A 20,225-nucleotide genomic window follows, 5' to 3' on the forward strand; every position below is an offset into this window, starting at 1 on the left:
ATAGCCTTTCAGAATCTGCCCTCGATATACTTATTTTGCATTTTTCTTTAATGTGACATGTTATAATTACCATTTGATTAGAATTATATTTTCATCTTGAAATCACATTGGTAGCATTGAATGTGTGTAAGCATTTGCCAACAAAATACATATTTGAATTTACAGGCAGTTGAATAGAAGAAAGTGGTTCGGAGCTTTTTCCACTTCTACCATTGGGAATTTAATTTCATCATCTCTGACTCTGTCCTTTAAAAAAGAAAGAAAGAGAAGCAGCAACCGAGAGTCAGACTCACACACAACATGTTGTTGCGCAGAAGGACTTCCACTCCCTGGCTGTGCTATTAATGTTAGCAATCAGGAAAAGCCTTTGGGGGCTGCAGATTCTCTCTAGTCTGATGCTGCTGCCACCACCACCACTACTGCTCAGGATTTTGGTGCAGGAAATCCAAACTGCTGCCTTCTCTGTCCGCTGAGCTCTTCACATCTGCATGTCTCTGCTGCTCGCAAACGCACCATCTCACGCCCTCTCTCCATGGACTGACTGCTGTGGAGGAAAGACAAGCCTGCCCAACTGATTATTTTGCTCCCCCCACACCCTTTTGGGAGGAACACAAATTATATTTATTTGTGATATTCTGGAGGATCTGTTCGGTGGATAACCTTTTTGGGGGGAGGAAACATGACGTCGCCAGCTAAATTAAAAAAGGATAAGGAGATCATAGCTGAATATGACACTCAAGTCAAAGGTAAGAATTAAAAAATGGATCTGATGTACATCTGTGTGTATATGTGTTTCAGCCTTGATTTGCTAATGCATGCATTCATACATGTTTGGGTGTGGAAAGGCAAAGCATTTGCAGATCATCAGGAATTTGCAGGGGTTTCTCAGTAGTGTATGTTAGAAAGGCTGACAGTGATTGCTGCTTCGTGGGCTGGGTTCTTAGTGACTACTATATTTTCAAATATCTTTGATTTTATGAAGCCTTTATTTTGTCTTCCCATGTGCACATACAAAAGCACACCAATGCATGACAAAACATTTTTTTAAAAAATAAATAAATGTGGCATCCAATTTATTTTGATAATAAATGGTACTTGTCCTCTGAGAAATGTCTATAATAGCTTAAGAAGCTTTGTGGTTTGGCAGTATTATGGATTCAGCTTGTAGGAGCTTTTTACAGCTGTATGCACCAAAGGCTTTCACTCTTCATAAATGCCTGCTGTGCATGCACACACCCTTGGCAGCTGGCTGCAATGCCCTTCAATTTAAACTGCACAGGGATAATGATAAACTGTTTCAGTAATTCTGTGCTCTTTTTGGCAAGATGGCTATTAAAGGTTGTGTTGCATTTGCTGCAACAACTTGATGGACAAGCTTCATGCAACAGTATCTAGGTGGCATTAAACAAGTGGGCTTGGCTTCACATCGCCACATGTCTAATGTGACACATTAAAGAGATGCTCCCCTAATCCTTTTGTGTCTGCAAGTTTTCAGCATTACTTCATACATGTGGACTATGAAACCTGCAACCATACAGCCTGACAAAAATGCTGCTTATTCAGGAACTTTGAATGAGACTCTTTGTGTGTACGTAAGAGGATGCAATTGAGTGGCTTTGAGTTTCTCGGAAATAAACTTGGCTCTAATTGTAAACTAAATGTGTTTTATGTTTTGGTCTGTTGTCTTTTAAATAAATATTGATATTTGATATATTCAGAATTATATCACTTTCTTTCTCATGTTCTGATTTTCTGCGTTACACAGGAAAGGCAAGGTATTTTCCTTTCCTTTTTTTGTGTGTGTGAAAAAGAAGTTATGAAGATTAGGTCATACATGGCATTTTAAAAACTGATTTTGGATTCCCAGTTTGGAGACAGTCAAAACATTTTTGTTGTCTCCTTCTCTTTCTTCTAATGTTAATATAATCCTTGGATTGGTGACCTAGCATGACAAGCTGGAATTCCAATGGCCATCAGGAGGCACTAATTCAGTAAAGCATGGTCTCCATCCAGGGAATTGCTGTTTGGGCTAGGTGTTTAGGTGGTCCTAAAATGCAGTTTCAAAATAAATGTATAAGCGACTTGGATTTCCTTTGTTCCAGGATACAGAAGGGAGGGTTCCCTCCTCCAGCTTTTGAAACAATGCAAAAGGCATTTGTTATGTTCCCAGTGACTGCTCAAATGTTATAGCCACCATTCTAAATGGAGGCATGATTGATTCAGCAGAGCCAGAAATGGAACTCTATGCTTTGTTGCAAAAATATCTAACATACTCATAAAGAACATGCTAAATTTTGTACTTGGAGCCCAATCAATAAAATAGAAATAATATATTTGGATGTTTTAAAAACTTTTGCACTCTTATAGGTAATCCCCCAAAAGATACTAGTGTGCATTTTATCCAGCTTGACTATGTCTGCTTCCATATCAGTTGTGTTCTTTGTGGTCATGATGCAAATTTCAGATATGTGCACCAGAGACAAGAGATTTTCCAGGTGTGTGGAAAACAAAGTAGGTGGTTTTGGAGGAACTGTTATTTGTTATTACTCCATGTTATTACTGCATGGAATTCATGATTGCCTATGATCATACAGTATGGAGAACTCAAGATTAGGTACAGTAAAACCTCTGGTGAATGGTAGGATGGTGGAGAATAGAAGTTGAAACCTGATATAATAATAATATGGTTACCTATCCTCTTTCTACAAGCTTATGAGATTCTATTTGATATTAAAAGGAACATTTGATTAAAGTTTGGGGCAGTTTCCCAATACATTGAAACTATGATTTTCACAATCCTTATGGATAATTGTGAAAGCAGTTTTTTGAATTTATAATTTCAATACAATTGAAAGGTTGCTAGATTAATTTTTTTTAAAAAAATAATAATATAAATGGCTTTGATTAGTTATTGAGTTTTTTAATAAAATAGTGTTGTGACTTTTAATTGACCTCAAGGAGATAATAATTAGAGAATCCTGGAAAGTTTGTTTTCAACTTTGTTTGATTCTGGGAGCGTTGCCAAGTTTCACATTCTTGAATGACAGGTGCAGATATTTTGAATACTTAATTCTCCCCCCTGTCCTGTTCATTGGATATATGAAAGCGAAATGGTAGCACACTCTTAATTAGTTCCTGTAGCATATTTATTATTTATACATTTTTCTTCTCCTATTTCATTACTGTAAAGCTTCTTTGCATCAGAGTAGCAACATCAAAAGAAGCATCCAATGCAGAGCTAGCAGAATTTGCTATTGTGTTTCTACTTGTTTCACTGGTATCTTTTATTCTATTATATTCTTCATTGGTACTTTTAGATATAGGTGGCATCCACTTGAATAATGTTAGATCACCTTAGTTCTTTCTTTCAACAAAGTGATTTCTACCATAACTATCTGATCTCATAGCCAGATATGGATGTGGGCATTTAACCTGCATATCAAGGTTGCAAAGAAGTTAATAATGCCAAATTGTATTAAGTGCTGATGTGTGGAACTATGTAGGATTGCTCTTCTAGAAACCTTGGCTCTTGAATTAAAAGATTGTTTCACCCACTTTTGGCTCTGACTTCATCTCACTCTTTGCATGGAATGAATTTATTAAGTCAATACTGGTAAAATAAATCAAAGGGTAAAAGAAATTAATTTTTAAAAAGGTGCTTTCCTTGGTATTGTTTCCTGATTGAAGTTGAGCACTGCTAAATATCAGTAATCTTAATTTTCCAATTTCAGTGTCCAAAGGTTACAATCTGCATGTAAAACTTAGAACTAACAGTGAGAACAAATAACCATTGGAACAAACCGCCTTCGGAAGTTGTGGGTGCCCCATCACTGGAAGATTTTAAGAAGAGACTGGAGAGCCATTTATCAGAAATAGTACAAGTCTCCTGCGAGAGCACGGGCCTGGACTAGATGCCGTCCAAGGTCCCTTCCAACTCTGTTACTGTAACTCAGCTAGATATTTTGTGTGGGCATTAGGGAAAAAAGAAAAGATTCTGTTTTTATTGGTCCCTTTATTGGCAGTACCCTGTTTCTGACAAAATGACACATCCCCTGATAATAAGCTCAATTGGGCTTTTGAGCACATGGCAATAAGGCCAAGTGCTTATTTCAGGGTTCAAAAAAATGTAAGACAGGGTCTTATTTTCGGGAAAACATGGTACTTAATTGAGAGTTGCTGTAGCTCAGGGGTGTCAAACTCAATTTCATTGAGGGCCACATCAGGTTGTGTTTGACTTTAGAGGGCCAGAGTGGGCATGGCCAGCTTGACGTCACATGTATTGGGGGCACCTATGATGGCCTGAGCACTCTGCCAGAGAAAATGAACTCCCAAGCTCCGTTTTTTTGTTTTTTGTTTTTAAATTTGATTTATATGCCGCCCTTCTCCGGAGACTCAGGGCGGCTTACAATGCGTTAAGCAATAAGCAATTTTGGCTGCGACAGCCTCCTGCAACCCTCTGCCAGTTAAAACAGAGCTCGGGAGGGCCATCTGCAGCCCTCCTAAGCTCTGTTTTAGTTTGCAACAGTTTCCTGCAACTCTCTACCTGCAGCCCTCCTGAGGTCTGTTTTCGGTGGCAGAGGCACCATGGGCCAGATCTAAGCACCCCATGGGCCAGATCTAAGCGGGCCAGATCCGGCCCCTGGGCCTTGAGTTTGACACCCCTGCTGTAGCTTAAGCTTTTGGGAAGTGAGTAGTTTCTGCTTGTAGTTTCTTAGCTGGGAAGATGAGGCACCCTGCCTCTTTGAAAGCTCAACTACTGTCTTAAATCATTTAATTGTGATAGATCCTTGATTTTTAATTCTTCTGATTGGTGGCATAGACAGAACAGCTTTATCACCTCCATCCAGTTTCTGTTTTTTCAGGAATAAGAGTATACATATATCCAACTTACAACAGTTAATTTAGTACCTGAAAAAAGTGACTTATGACCGTTTCCACACTTACAACCATTGTAGCATCCTCGTAGTCATGTGATAAAAAAATCAGATGCTTGGTAACAGATTCATATTTATGGCAGTTACAGTGTCCCAAAGTCATGTGATCCCCTTTTGTGACCTTCTGACAAGCAAAGTCAATGGAGAAGCCAAATTCACTTAATAACCATGTTATTAACTTAACAGTTGCAGTGATTCACTTTAACAACTGTGTCAAAAAATTTCGTAAAATGGGGCAAAATTCACTTAACAAACATCTTGCTCAGCAACATACATTTTGGGCTCAATTGTGGTTGTAAGTCAGGGACTACCTGTACTCATACAATTAGTTGCTTCAACCTTTCAGACCTAAGCACTTTTTTAAAACAACAACAACAACACTGAATTAGTAGAGAAAATAAACTAGTCAGTAGCTATGTACACCTTAACAGTTTAACTTACACTAATCAGGTGAAAAAAAAATCCCATAGGTTCTTCCCTGCTGGAAAGCTATAAGCTTCAGAAGTAAGAGTTATGAATATTTCCTCAGAGGATGTATGAGAACATTGAAAGATCCATCCATTTTCTCTGTATATGGTTATAATTATTTTTCTGATATGCAAGCTAGTAGGAACCCATCTATCACTAAAATGGGAAAGTAATTGCTTTGAAATCCTCTCTTCGTATCTGCACTCCTAGAAAGCATGTCTTCAGTTCAGTGATCTTGAATGATAGCAATTAAAATGCATGGCGGATTAAAAGGTGAAATATGTTGAAGAATTGAAATTCTCAAAATCCTCGGAGAGAGTATAAATGGGAGTGATAGTTGCTAATAGTTACTATTGGGCATTGTGGAAAGCCTAAGGAGAGCCTACTTACTCTTCATAAGTAGAGATTTCCATATGGAGTTTCCAATAACATAAGTTCTGCACTTTGACTGAAAGGGGTGCTCTGTTTCTTATATACCACTAAGCTAATTTATGCCAAGCTGCATTCTTGCTATGAATGACTATGGAAGATGCTGCTTGGATGGGCTTAAACTGGCTCTGTCATTCAAAGTTTAAATCTAGATACATTGGATTTAAAGATGACAGACCAAGATATTAATCTCGGAGCTTTTCTTTTTTCTGCTTTCCATTTGGGTAAAATGTTATACTTAATTGTTTTTTTAAATAAATGCACCCTCATCACTAACTGAAATTTTATTATGCAGGGATTATTTAGAGTTACCTTTTCATTAGATAATGGTTTTTGATAAAGCTAGGAGAAGAAAGCATTTTCTGTTTGAAATGGTACATCTTGTCATTTGTATGAGACAGGGCAGACCAAATTAATACACAGGAGGTGGGAAGAAAGTGTGCATAATAAACCACCTCATCCATTCCAACTTGCTTACAAATTAAAACTTTGTTGGTGAGACTGGTATGGGTGTAGGCTGGGGCAGAAACAATTTCCTGCTCAACATATATTTTATTAATATCTACTTATATGGGCCATGCTGCCTGGGTATTGTTGAATTTGAAATCAAGCGTACCTGGTGAGCACTTGATTGCCTTTCTTGATGTAGTGATTGAGAATATAGTAACAGCTTTTATTTTTCTTCCCTATTCTATCAGCTGTAATGCTATCATAGGGTAGTTTGTGAACAACTAAACATCAGAGGGGAATACTAAAGAAAGTTAGATCCAGTCTGCATTTTGCATGTATTTATTGATTATGTTGGGGTTTGAAGAGCCACTTTAGAGACAAAGAACTGAATCCTTTTTATTTTTTTTCCCCTTGGTAAACTGTAAACAGCTGTAAATGAGGGCCAGTTGCTGGGCTCCCAAAATGGAATCATGTGATCATGGGTGGGGGAACCAGCTATTGGAACTCTGAATCTGGGTTATAGGCATCTTTGGGGGAAGTTCAGTCTTAATTTTGAACAGTCGCTAAATGACTGGTCAAGGGAGGATTATCAGTACTATATTTAATATTTGGGTCTTTGACCATAAATAAGTACTTAGCAGTCCTGGTTGTCTTCATATTTTTCATTCCAGCTAAAAGATTTCCAAAGTATGGGTTTTTAGGAAACTATAGATAATATTAACAATGATGATGATGATGTGATGAATTTGTACCAGCTCTCTGATGAAACATACCTTACTTATTTTGGGATTTAGAAGAGCAATCAAGGGGAAATGGATGTAATTTGCATATGGGATGCATGCAAACACACATGTGCATGCTACAGTATGTCTGTTTAAAGTATGCTAAAGATGTATTTTGGCCTGTTGGCATCTATGAAGCATTCCTCTTTGCATTACTACAGCAGCTGCAACTGTTATAACGCCCATATGGCTGCTTTGAAACTTTCCATTGATGTCTCCTCATGAATGTGCATGCGTGGCTCCTTAGTTTCATTGGGAAGACAGCAAAGCAAAATTAAGTAGTTGTACATGCATGTGCATTCAGAAAGAGTCGGGGACAGCTTTTGTAGCAACCTTGCAGCTCTTCATTATTTATTTATTTATTTGATTTATATGCCGCCCTTCTCCGGAGACTCAGGGCAGCTCACAATTCTTTTAAGCTCTGTATATTTCATAATACAGCTGCTTTATTAATTTGAAGAGCGATCTTCATTCATACTGATATACTTTCCAAAACATCTCTTTTGGAAAAAGACTTTGAGAAAAAAATTAGAACTTTGTTACTATGTATGTTAACAGCAGCAGGACTATTGTATGCACAAAAATGGAAGGACATTTTGATTCCTACCATGGACAAATGGTTGCAGAAGCTGATGGAGTTGGCTTAAATGGCAAAATTGACTATTTTGATTAAAGAAAAGAATATAAATGCTTTTGTTTTCACATGGAGACCACTTCTGAATTTTGTGCTTGAAGTGGAAAAGAATAAAACGTTGATTTTGGGTTTACCGATTAGACTGATAGATCTTTATAGAAATGGCTAGTTTATATTTTTATGAAAAAACAAAAAGTTGTGATTTGATGTTAATGCCTTATTTTACTGCAACAAAGAAAGTCAGAAGTCAATGGTTCTTTTTCTTTCTCTTAATCCTTCCTCACCTTTCTTCCCTTCCTCCCCATTGTTTTACCTTTTTTTTTGTATTTTGTATTTTATTTTATCTTTCAACTCAATAAAAATGTTAACCAAGAACAAAACATCTTTTATTGAATGCTTTGAATAGCACAAGTGTGCGTATATACATTGCTACAATAAAGTCCAAAACAGCACAGGTGCAAATGCTGTGTGTTTGCTTACTTATGGGAATAAAAGGCAGTTTATATAATTTTACATATAACAAGAATGAGAACCTTGGGGTATCATAACTACAGAATTTATCTCTCAACATGCCAAGAACTATATCTCCTTTGAAGATGAGGTTTCCAGGTTTCTTTTTTGCTCAAGTTATAACTGAACAGAGCTGACCTTTTTATCAGATCTAATTTTTGTAATGATTTTTGTAAAAAGTTAGAAATATGGTTTAATTTCTAGCTTTTAATCTTACATTAGGAAAATCCCATTAATTTAAGGGAAACCTGGGGTGGGCTGCTGGGGGTTCGGAGCGGTTCGGGAGAACCTCTAGTTAAGATTCTGTGCAGTTCGGAGAACCCCCAAATTCCACTCCTGGCTGGAGCGCGCGGAGGCTCAGGGAGGACAAAAAACGGGCCTACCGGAAGTTCAGGAAGATCGGAAACGGGTGTCCAGAGGGCCTCCAGAGCCTGGGGAGGATGTTTTCACCCTCCCAGAGGCTCGAAAAAAGCCTCCAGAGCTCGGGGAAGACAAAAATGTTCCCCCAGTGGTGCATGAGGCCCACCATGGCCACGCCCACCCAGCAACCTGGCAGAGAACTCCTTGCTAAAATTTTTGAAGCCCACCACTGGGGAAACCATTTATAAAATCACTTCTGAAAAAGTACACACAAGGATATTACTAAGCACAATAACCATTAATCAAATTTGGAAGCGTTGAAACTTCAGGTAAAAGTAATTTCTTGTATGGATATAAAATACAATGATTGATTTATAAAGTTATGTTAAATATTGACTGTAGGCTTCCAGATGTTCAGTTTTAAAATACCTAAACTGTTATTGTGCTTAGTAATATCCTTGTGTGCACTTTTTCAGAAGAAGTGATTTTAGAAATGGTTTCCCTTAAATTAATGGGATTTTTCTAATATAAGATCATCTGACTCTTCCACAATCTTAAGTCTGTGTCATTCTATAAGATACATTTTGGCAACTTCTGCCTGCAAATGATTTTACATCTGAAATCTTTTAAAATTGAATCTCATTCCAAAAGCCTTGATTAAGTAAAATTACTTGTTCTGTCTCAAGTGCCTTGTGTTATTCTGCATCCGACTCTGCCCTTTTAATCTATCCTTCCATGCTTACTTACGTTAATAGCTGCAAACCATTCACTTCACAGTCACTTAACTCCTAAAACAATCTTAGGTGTAACCTGCAGGAATTAAACACCTACCATATTAGAAGGTACAGTTGCCTTTAATAGCTTACTGAGGTCTGAAGTTGCAAAGCATCAGAAGGATGTTAGAGCAGCTGAAAAATATCTTTTTACCTAGCCATTCCTTTCATTCCGTTTCCATGTATCTACCATTACATTGTTCCTTATCATTCTAAGCAATTAGTATTTTTCTTTTAATGCAAAAGATCTTCCTTTTGCACTTTTCAGAGGCTCAGTGTAAAATGATATTGTGTTTAAAAGACTTCTGAAAACTCAGATATCATAATGTTCTACCACCTGTATGTTTCCATATGGTATGTCTAGATAAGAATACTTGAGTGGGATCCATTTCATCTTGGTAAAAATGGCTTTCAAAATGTTATTTCTTAAGCAGATGTCTTCCAGAAGAGAAAAATATGTGGATATCTTCAGGGACATATTAGAGGGATTCACCTCTGTGCTTGATAGTAACTTAGCCAATAAGCAACATAAGAAAAGAAAAAAAACTTTATATATATATAAAATTTATAATTTATAATATCAACTCCTATTTGAAAATATGTGCATATATGGACACAGTGCTTTTTGTGAGGAGGACATGCTTTTGTAAGTCAGTCATAAGGCGCATGAAAATGGCCTTGAGTGCCTCACATTTTGTTGAGGAATGTCTTTACAATGAAGCATCCATCTTGAAGTTAGCCCACTACTAAGACAAGCTTAGCCAAGAGATCTAGTATGAATCCCAGACTTCCATAGACTTTTTTTTATTTGTTTGTTTTTACATTGATTAGTTGATCAATGTAGAAAGCACAGAACCCTGAAATTGAAGATCTTATCTATGGACTTGACTGCTTTTGTACTTCTGTAGCAATGGGAAATACTGCTCAGAGTCATAAAGAATTGGCAACATACAAAACTTTTAAATGTTAACCAGGGTGGATTTGATTTAAATTAACTTGATTTAAATCATAATTTTTAAAGAGCAACTGTCATCTCTGTCCCACAGCGACTCTTCCTCTGACCCATTGTTGACTCACCAACAGCCCCAATATTGCAGAATATACAGCTTCATGCTACATAACTAAGCTCCATTTCATGCTGAATAAACTAAATCATTAATGTATCTTAAATAGAAAACTATCTTCAGATAGATTTTTACTCCAAAAGCATTTTATTAAAATAAATTTAATGCAAATTTAAAAAATCCAATTTAAATTAAAAAAAATCTGATTTAAATTTTTAAAAATCCGATTTTTAATTTTTTTTTTAAAAAAAGCATCGATTTTTATCCACACTGTTAACACTTTTTTTTTTTTGCATTGGAAATACAAATGTTAGCATATTTTCCTATTAGGTGATTATTTCTGTGCCTGACCTTCCCTTCCCAATTTATGAACCATTGATATCCTATCATTTCATCAGGATGCTAAGTCAGATTCCTTTAACAATAGTTTGTTGAATAAGTGACAGTGGCCATGTTCTCACATATCACTTGGCGATAAAATACAGCTTTGCTCATAATGCTTTGCCAGAACCAAGTAAACAGCATCTACATACGGGTGAAAAAGTGGGCTTGAATTGATGCCCCAGCCCAGATGGCCCTGGGACTATCATACCATGGTCTCAGGGTCATACCAGGGGTGAAATGCTCCCGGTTCGGACCGGATCACCCTATCCGGTAGTGATGGAGGCGGGTGGTTCGGAGAACCGGTAGCAAAAATCCCTGCTGCCCACGCCCCCATGCCCAGCTGAGCCGCACGATCATCAGAGGCTTTTTTTCTTTTAAATGGCTCTGACGATCCCAGCTGGTCTGACGATCAGGCAACTCAGCTGGGATCGTCAGAGCCTTTTGAAGCATTTTTTTACCACCTCTTTGCCGAAGAGGTTGTAGAAAAAATGGTTTTAAAAGAAAAAAAATGGCCACGCCCACCCTGTCACATTACCCCACCACCACCAAGCCACGCCCACAGAACCGGTAGTAACAAATTTTAGATTTCACCATTGGGTCATACCATGTGAAGACAATAGTCTAAAAAAAGATGCTTTCCCTCCCTCCTCCCTCCCTCTTTCTTTCTCATCTTTGACACTGGGAACCTTACATATAGAGCTTTAGAAACACTTGATGATAACATATGATCAAACTATTCAGCCGCTATCTGTTCCAAACGCATAGGTACATGCCTTGTTCCAATTCTGTTCTGCATCCTGCAGTTTACAAGCTTCACTAGCAAATTATTTCTTTGTCTTTTTCTGTTCACCCAGCAGCACTCCCTGCTACAGTGTCTGCTGATTGCCAACATAGGTATCAAAGCATATGCTGATATACAGTAGGTCCCTTTGTGTCAGTAAAATAGCATTTATAAATTGAATGTTAAGCTTCTAAAATAATTTTAATGGGTTATTTCAAATGTCCCCTGTGTATCTTGATAAGTAAGATAATTTTACGTTGTGGCAGGACTTTGTCTTAGTGAAAAAAATAGATGTTTATAATGGCCTTGGAAATACTCTTACATGATTCTTTGTTGTATATTCTACCTTCCAAAGAGTATGTCAAGTTCTTACTATTCTTTAGAAGAAGCTTAAGCAACCCAATTATCAATTGTGATTGAAAGAACACCGACTTTCCTGGGAGGAGAAGATCTTTTATTTTACTGTAATTTTCACAATCTGAGAGAGTCTGAAAAGGGGAAATACAGATAAATTCCAGCCTCTTGATAGTTCATTCCTTTGGGCTATGTGTGTGAGCAAAGATATCAGTAAAGCATTCCATGCTATATTAGCTGCTGATTGGATTCATTCATCATTATTAAGACAAGTTGTGATTTACATAGCTTTGGCTTAGAACAGGTAGTCCTCGATTTACAACCACAATTGAGCCAAAATTTCTGTTGCTAAATGAGACATTTGTTAAGCGAGTTTTATCCCATTTTATGACCTTTCTTGTCATATTTGTTAAGTAAAATACGGCAGTTGTTAAGTTGGTAACGTGGTTGTTAAGTGAATCTGGCTTCCCCGTTGACTTTGCTTCTCAGAAGGTGGCAAAAGGTGATCACATGACTCCAGGACACTGTAACCTTCATAAATATGAATCAATTGCTGAGTATCTGAATATTGATCACATGACCTTGGGGATGCTGCAACGGTTGTAAGTATGGAAAACAGTCACAAGTCATTTTTTTTCATTGTAATTTTGAACGCTCACTAAGCAAGTGATATTGATTTAGATAAAGGTGTACAGCCTGAGGCTTGTTGGACGTTTCTGAACTCCAGCTCCAAGGAACTTCAGCCAACATGGTAGTGCTGAGGAATTCTGAGACTGGTAATCAAGCAGAATTTGGAGAGCCATCTGTTTCTCACCTCTAATAGAAATCAATTTGCTTTATATTTGGGTATAGCAGTGATGGCTAACCTTTTCCAGACCGAGTGCCCAAAGCACATGTGCGTGCCCGAAACCCCAAAATGCAATGCACGCGCGGCTCCCACGCATGTGCCCTGCTCCTGTGCATGCGTGTATGCCCCACGCAGGTGCCCGGCCCATGTGCATGCGTCCCGCCCTCTGAACATGCGCAGCAGAGACCTGAAGACTAGCTGTCTGGTGGGAGGTGCGCGTGCATGCGTGGTGGAGCTGAACTGGGACAATGGCTCTCATACTATCAGAGAGGGATCTGTGTGCCACCTCTGGCACACGTGCCATAGGTTCACCATCACGGGGGTATAGCCTTTACAGATAGTTTCATAATACATTAATAGATTGTTATATGAAATAACATTGTAATCCTATACTCTGATGACCAGAGTAAATTTTTCATTTGCTAGATAAGCTGCTTTATATAATAGAACTTCTTTGCTAATGTTTGTTTATGTTGCTTAGTTGCCTTGTGTTATGTACTATTTCCTCCTTTTACTGTCCCAAACTGAAGCAGAGGAAGGAGTGAAAACAGCTATGGAGGCTTAGATCAGAGGCAGAGTTGTAGCAGCCAAAACTGTTAAATGAAAATTTTTTAACTGCACGGCATAAGGCCCCATAAATCTTTGGGTGGTTTTTATGCTGGAAAGTGGTGTTGTCTTTTCAATAGTTTCTGGGAAACCATAGCCACCATCACGTACATTAGTCAGTGTTGTTGCCTACAGGGCAGTTATGTGTAAAAAATGAAAGAGGGAGGGCCTGGAAAATCTAGTGGATTCCCATCTCCTAAAAATAGAGTGATTATTATTGTTCTGGGTGATGGAAATCAATCCTGTATTATTTTCTATGTGAGCCAAGGAAGGCACAGTTAAATTGTTTAAACACTGGTGGTTCCTTGACCGCATTTCCTTCTCATTTCCCCTTCCCATAGCGGCTTGCCTCCAGAAGTTGTGGGTGCTCCATTACTGGAGGTCTTTAAGAAAAGATTGTCCATAATAGTATAGGGTCTCCTGTTTGAGCAGAGGGTTGGATTTAGAAGACCTCCAAGGTCTCTTCCAACTTTGTTATTCTGCCTTCTGTAAATATTGATTAGGGTATGTTAAGACTTCTTGAGATTATGTGTCAGTATTGATGTATTATGAAGTAGCATATTAAGTTGGTCTGAGCTGCATGTAAAATTGATTATCAAGTTGAAGAATGTTACTATTTTGATACAAGTTTTTATAAATTAATTTTAACTATAAACTAGGCATATGGCAGAGTATGGCAGGCATAATTAAATCGGATTTTTCAACTTGGTTGAAAAATATATCATTGTTTCTTATCACAAGATTTGGGAGAGTAGAAAAGGCTGGTTTTTTTTGGGAGAAAGATTTTAATTCTACATTCCTGTTTGATGATTCAGTAACAAGTTAAGATAGCTGAATTAGACAACTAGAGGAGATTTCTAACTGTCTTGTTTAGTTTCCGTATAATTTGTTATAATTATTCAAGGTTTATAGTTAAAAATATTAACTATAATGGTTTAATTGACTAGAAATAGGCTGACAACCTTACAGTATTTATTGCAGATTTGGTTCTCTACTGTACATTTACAGTATGTGTTTCTTCCTCTTTCCCCTCCCCCTCCCCTTCAGTTAATGTGTTCAACAGATTTAAAAGTGGTATGTTGCTATGGGTGTTTATTCCTGTAACTTAGACATCTTATGTTTTTAGCAGAATCATTCTTCCCTTTCTTTCCCCTCCCAGGCATTCAGTAAATCCTTGTTCCTTTTGAACTTGAAATGGTTTTGAAATGCAGATACTTCCCTTTCATTTAAAGCAAATTGTTCATTGCCCCGTAATCATTACTTTTAAGCTGATAAAAAGGGGGTGGTTTCCCCAATCAGTCTTCCTGATAATTTGTCTTTTCTTTTTTTCTTATTTTTTGAAGGGAGCAGGCTTTTGTGCAATCAAGCTGCTATTATCTATCTTATGCCTCAGTAAGGCTGGTTTCAGAGGATTGCAAGAAGAAGCTGTAATACGGACAAAAGATTTTTTAAACCGGCATACTGTACATCTGGAGTAGGTGGGGCAGAGCTCTTCGGATGAAGGGAAGGACAATTAATGTGTTATAAAGGCCACAGGATATAGGAATTATGTTTGGATGGAAACTTAACTCTGCTGTGAATAAAAATTTGCACTTGCATTTCCCCATGGATCTGATTTATAAAGGGCACAAGTACTTGTTTTCATACGATTTTTTCCTGCACTGTGGACTTGCCTTTGTTGAACTTCTTTTTGCTGGATAAAAACAAATCTGAGAATTTAATATTGCTAGAGCTTTTTATCTTTGTCTAAGATAGTATTGTGTATTTTGGATTTATATTGAACAGGAATGGGCTTCTACTGTAGATTTCCCAGTATGTAGAGTCTAACTTGTTGTAAAGAAGGAGGTATGAGTAGTGGTCATTTTGTGAAAGGGAGAGTAGAATTGACAAATAATGATTAATACATTTAATAGCTTTCTTGATTATATCTGCAAAACTGCTGTCTGTTATCCTTGTATGGTCATATGCGAAGAATGTACACAATGCCTCATCAGTCAATAAAGGGAACACATTTTGAAGTTCTCTTTATGCATATGCATCATAATACTTCATGGACACACGAAGACATTTTGTAAGTCATGGACTAAACGGAGTGAATTAGATTTAATCTGCAATTCACAATTATTTATTGGTATGGGAGGAAGGATCTAATCTGAATGATTCTTGCATATGACAAAGATCTACTGTAACCTTCAACAAAGTACCTTCCAGGGTGCTGAGAATTCAATTTCCAAAATTCCCATGGGTTCAACAAATTTACAGGCAGTTGATGGGGTGGGTATAGTCTATGAAATTGCTGTTGCCCAATGGTATATTCCTTACTATCTTAGTGTGAGAAGGCAAAATCCTCATGCCACCATTGTTGCCTGGACCACTTGCCAGCTTTGCGCTTCCCTGACCTATCAATGAACTCCAAGCAATAAAACAAAATACCATTTAAGCTTTTCTGCCCATATTGACACTTGGGCTGAAAACTGAGTATCGGAGGTCGACTCCAGCAATTCTACCTCCAGTGGGGCCTCTCGACAACCGACACTTGGATCCATACGACCATCCAACAAGGGCTTCGCCTCGAGTTCCACACTCTACCACCCAACACCTTTCGTCGCTGCCCCATCTCTCGGTGCAGGGTCCAGAGGGAGCTCATGGAAGCAGAGATCTCACACCTCCTCTCCATCAACGCCGTGGAGCCGGTGCCCCAGGGCCAGGAGAGAACTGGATTCTACGCTACCTTATTTCTGGTGCCCAAGTCATTGGGGGGGCCACAGGGGCATCTTGAACCTGAAATGCCTCAATCAGTATATTCTGTGTCGCAGGTTCAAGATGCACTCCCTCAGAACATTTCTGGCATCCATCAGGCAAGGGGACTATCTTCAATCTGTAGATCTGCGCGAAGCATACCTGTATGTTCCTATCCACCCATTGCATCGTCGCTATCTTCGCTTCGAATACAACAACATGCATTTTCAATATCGTGCGATGCCTTTCGGACTGTCCTCGGCTCCCAGGACCTTCACAAAATTGGTGATGGTGGTCGCGGCTTCCATCCGATCTCGCTCCATACGTCTCAGCTGTTACCTCGACGATTTGCTGGTAATGTCAACGTCCCCGTCGCAGGCGCGGAAGGACATGGAGGTGGTCCTCCAGGCGTTCCAGAACCACGGTTTCTCCATCAACTGGCAAAAGAGCCATCTGACGCCTACGACGCGACTCCAACACCTGGGTGCAGTGATCGATTCCCAGTTGGGTCAAGTGTTTCTCTCCCCAGATCGCATTCGCGACATCAAAACTATGGTGCGGCAAATTCAGTCCAAGAAGAAGGTGCCTCTGCTCCAGTTGAATCAATTGTTGGGGAAGTTAATATCCTGCATCCACGTCGTTCCGTGGGCACGCAGACATTCCCGCCCGCTTCAGTGGCTGTTGCTTCCCTTCCAGAGAGCGAAACGCAGCACATCAACCCATCAGATTGTCTTACCTCCACAAACTCGACTGTCACTCACGTGGTGGAGGTCCCCCGCATTACAAAGAGGATGTGTTTTTCTCAAACCAGACCGGGTGGTTCTGGTTACCGACGCCAGCCTCTCGGGCTGGGGAGCCCATCTGCAGAATGCAGTGATTCAAGGTCAGTGGTCTCCGGCGGAGAGGACGAACAATATCAATTTGCTGGAGTTGAGGGCTGTTCGACTCGCCTTGCGCCATTTTGTTCACACCTTGGAGGGACAACATGTGTTGGTCCGGACGGACAACGTCACCACCAAGGCGCACATAAATCGGGAGGGAGGCACACGTTCCAGGTCCCTGATGATGGAGTCAGAGAGCTTGTTGGCTTGGGCGGAACGGCACACTGCATCCTGGTGGCGGACCACATCTCGGGGCAGGACAACATCATGGCGGACTGGCTCAGCAGGGAGCACTTAGACCCTGCAGAGTGGTCTCTCAAGCCTGCCCTCTTCGATCAGATAGTGAGCCAATTTGGCCGCCCTCAGGTAGACCTCTTCGCCACGCCCCAGAACGCTCAATTACCGAGGTTCTACACGCGTTACCCGACCATCGGAGCAGAGGGTTACGACGCTCTACACTGTCAGTGGCCTCCAGGGCTTCTTTATGCCTTCCCTCCCTTACCGCTGATTCCAAGACTGATTCGGAAGATGTTGTTCGAGGGAGCCAAGTTGCTTCTGATTGCACCTCAGTGGCCTCGCTGGCCCTGGTATGCGGACCTAGTAGGACTGTCCACCTCTCCTCCGTGGCCAATACCACTGGAGGAGGAGATGCTCAGCCAGGAGGTCATCTTCCACCCCGATCCAGGGTGGCTCCGCTTGGCCGCTTGGCGCTTGAGCAGCTCCAGCTACAGAAGGACAGGCTATCTTCTGATGTCATAAAGGTGATTCAAGCTGCCAGACACCCTTCCACCACTAGAATTTATGAAGCTACTTGGCGTGCATTTTCTTCCTGGTGTGTGGCCCATCACGTGGACCCAACTTCTGCGGATATCCCGGATGTACTGGACTTCTTACATGATGGTTTAGCCAAAGGTCTTGCTCCTGCCACGCTTCGACGCCAGGTGGCCGCCTTATCCACGGTCATCAGGTGCGAGGACCACCGTATTCTTTCGCATAATCCTAGGATTAAGAGTTTCCTGCATTGGGTCTCCAACATCTCGCCTCCGGTGATACATCGGTACCCATCCTGGGATCTTCCGTTAGTCCTTCAAGCGCTTACAACCTCACCATTTGAGCCTTTGGCTTCAGTGTCTCTAAAATTTCTGACACTTAAAGTCGCCTTTCTCCTGGCCATTACGTCGGCTCGACGTGTATCGGAGCTAACTGCGTTATCCGTCCACAAGGACCTTTGTATTTTTCATAGTGACAGAGTGGTCCTGTGCTTGGATCCATCTTTCTTACCAAAGATAAATTCACAATTCCACCGCGCTCAAGAGTTGGCTCTGCCTAACTTTTGTCCGAATCCTCGTCATCAGACTGAATCCTTATGGCATACTTTGTACGTTAGGCGTGCTCTCCGGCGTTATATCAAACGTACGGAGTCGTTTCGACAGACTGAATCCTTGCTTGTGTCTTTCACCCCTTCCTCGATGGGGAAGAAAGTGTCGCCTACTACAATTGCCAGGTGGATTAAGGCTTGCATCACAACGGCCTATGATGTACGAACACACCCTCGTCCGGCTAAGATCTACGCACATTCAACACGCAGTGCGGCTGCGTCGGCAGCTTGGTCTACGAATGCCTCAGTGTCCGAAATCTGTAGTGCAGCCTCCTGGGCTTCTGACACTTCCTTTATCCGGCACTACAAAATTGATCAGTACGCCTTGTCCGATGCAGCATTTGGACGTAGAGTTTTACAACAAATGGCCATATCTCAGAGTGAGGATTCCAGTCAGCCTCCCGCCCTGAGCTCTTGAACTTGGGTATATCCCGTCCATGGATTGGAGGAGCAGCGCAATGGAAAACGGATGTTGTGTTCCTGAACGTCCATTTTCATGGCGCTGTGACTCTAATCCATACCCACCCATTCGGCTTCCTGTTCTTTTATTTCCTTGGTTAATGTTTGTTGGGGTTTTCATGGTTGGCCTTGTTCCTGCGCCTTCGTGAGGAAAGACTGAAGCTGATTGGTTGAGGTGGGCGTGGCCTGACAATGGGAAGGTTTAGCACTCAGTTCTGCCCAGCAACTAGGAGATACTACCCGTCTATGGATTGGAGTCGCAGCGCCCCGAAAATGGACGTTCAGGAACACAACGTCCGTTCTATAAATATTTCTAACCTTTCCTTTCAATCTGTAGCCACCTTTGATTGCTAAACTGGCTGTTTCACTGTCGAATAAATTCCAACTCTGCTTCAAATAGTTGTCCTCTGCTCTTTGACCCAGTCTGGAACAACCAACATTTTCTTCTGATGCTAGCATACAATTGTCTTTTTTCTAGGTAGAAAAAAGAGATGGGCATATTTCCAAAGTGTGAATACAGCCAACTGTCATTCTTAATTTCTAGAAACACTACAGTAATCTTGGAGTGTAGCTTTGTAGTATGCCATTTCCCTTTTAAATTATTTTTAATTGAAATATTCCAAAGCAATTCCTCAATCAGACGTTGGAAAGAGCCTGCAGGTGCTGAGGGAGGCATCGGAAGGCACATTGATGCCTAGGGTGATGAAATTAAAGGATCACCTTTTTCAGTGTGGTTGTAACTTTGAACAGTCACTAAATGAACTGTTATAACTTAATGATTACATATATTTGAATTTGCTGTTTTTATATATTTTTTGTTTTATTGTTTTGTATCTCCCAGAGTTGCCTTTGATAACATAGGAAGCTAGATAAATTTAATAAATAAAAAATGGTTGTACAGCCTTCTTTAGCTATAAGATGCAGAAATTCCAGAATTATGACAGCTGCAGCTCAAACCATCTGAAAAGCACTAGGTGATTTTTGACAGGGTAAAATGGAGATCTTTAACTGAGAGATGACGAATTTGAAGTTCCCTGAGTAACTGCATCCCTTAATAAGATATTTTGCTAGTCCAATATTTTGATTAAATATTTCCTTACTGCAGGGATTCCCAAATTTTGTGGTGCCATGATATATTTCTGTGACTTCTCCTTTGCACCCTAAATAAAACTAGTTTCACTGGGGTTGTATTAGGCCATAAATGAATATAATATTTTTAATAATTAAAATTTTAATCCATGTATCAAATAAAACAGTAACAGAGCATTTAAGCATTATGGATTTGTTTATTTATAAATTAGACCATGAAATCTATTCAGCATCTTGGTGGCTTTCTAAACTTTATAAAAGAAAACATTTTTTTTGGTAATAATGATCAAATTTAAAACCATA

At 39.8% G+C, this 20,225-nt stretch overlaps 1 protein-coding gene across 1 annotated transcript in view; it reads left to right on the top strand.

Annotated features, from left to right (window-relative positions):
- Positions 1-679: 679 nt before the first annotated feature.
- SRGAP2 (SLIT-ROBO Rho GTPase activating protein 2) overlaps positions 680-20,225 on the top strand; it is a 212,878-nt gene continuing 193,332 nt past the window's right edge. Inside the window, exon 1 of the mRNA XM_070941550.1 lies at positions 680-746. Coding sequence (XP_070797651.1) covers positions 680-746 — 67 coding nt within the window. The remainder of the gene's footprint in view (positions 747-20,225) is intronic.

The sequence above is a fragment of the Pituophis catenifer genome, unplaced genomic scaffold (assembly GCF_029215685.1).
Source record: "Pituophis catenifer annectens isolate HBS135680 unplaced genomic scaffold, rPitCat1.0.hap2 SCAF_3, whole genome shotgun sequence".
Lineage (NCBI taxonomy): Eukaryota > Metazoa > Chordata > Lepidosauria > Squamata > Colubridae > Pituophis > Pituophis catenifer.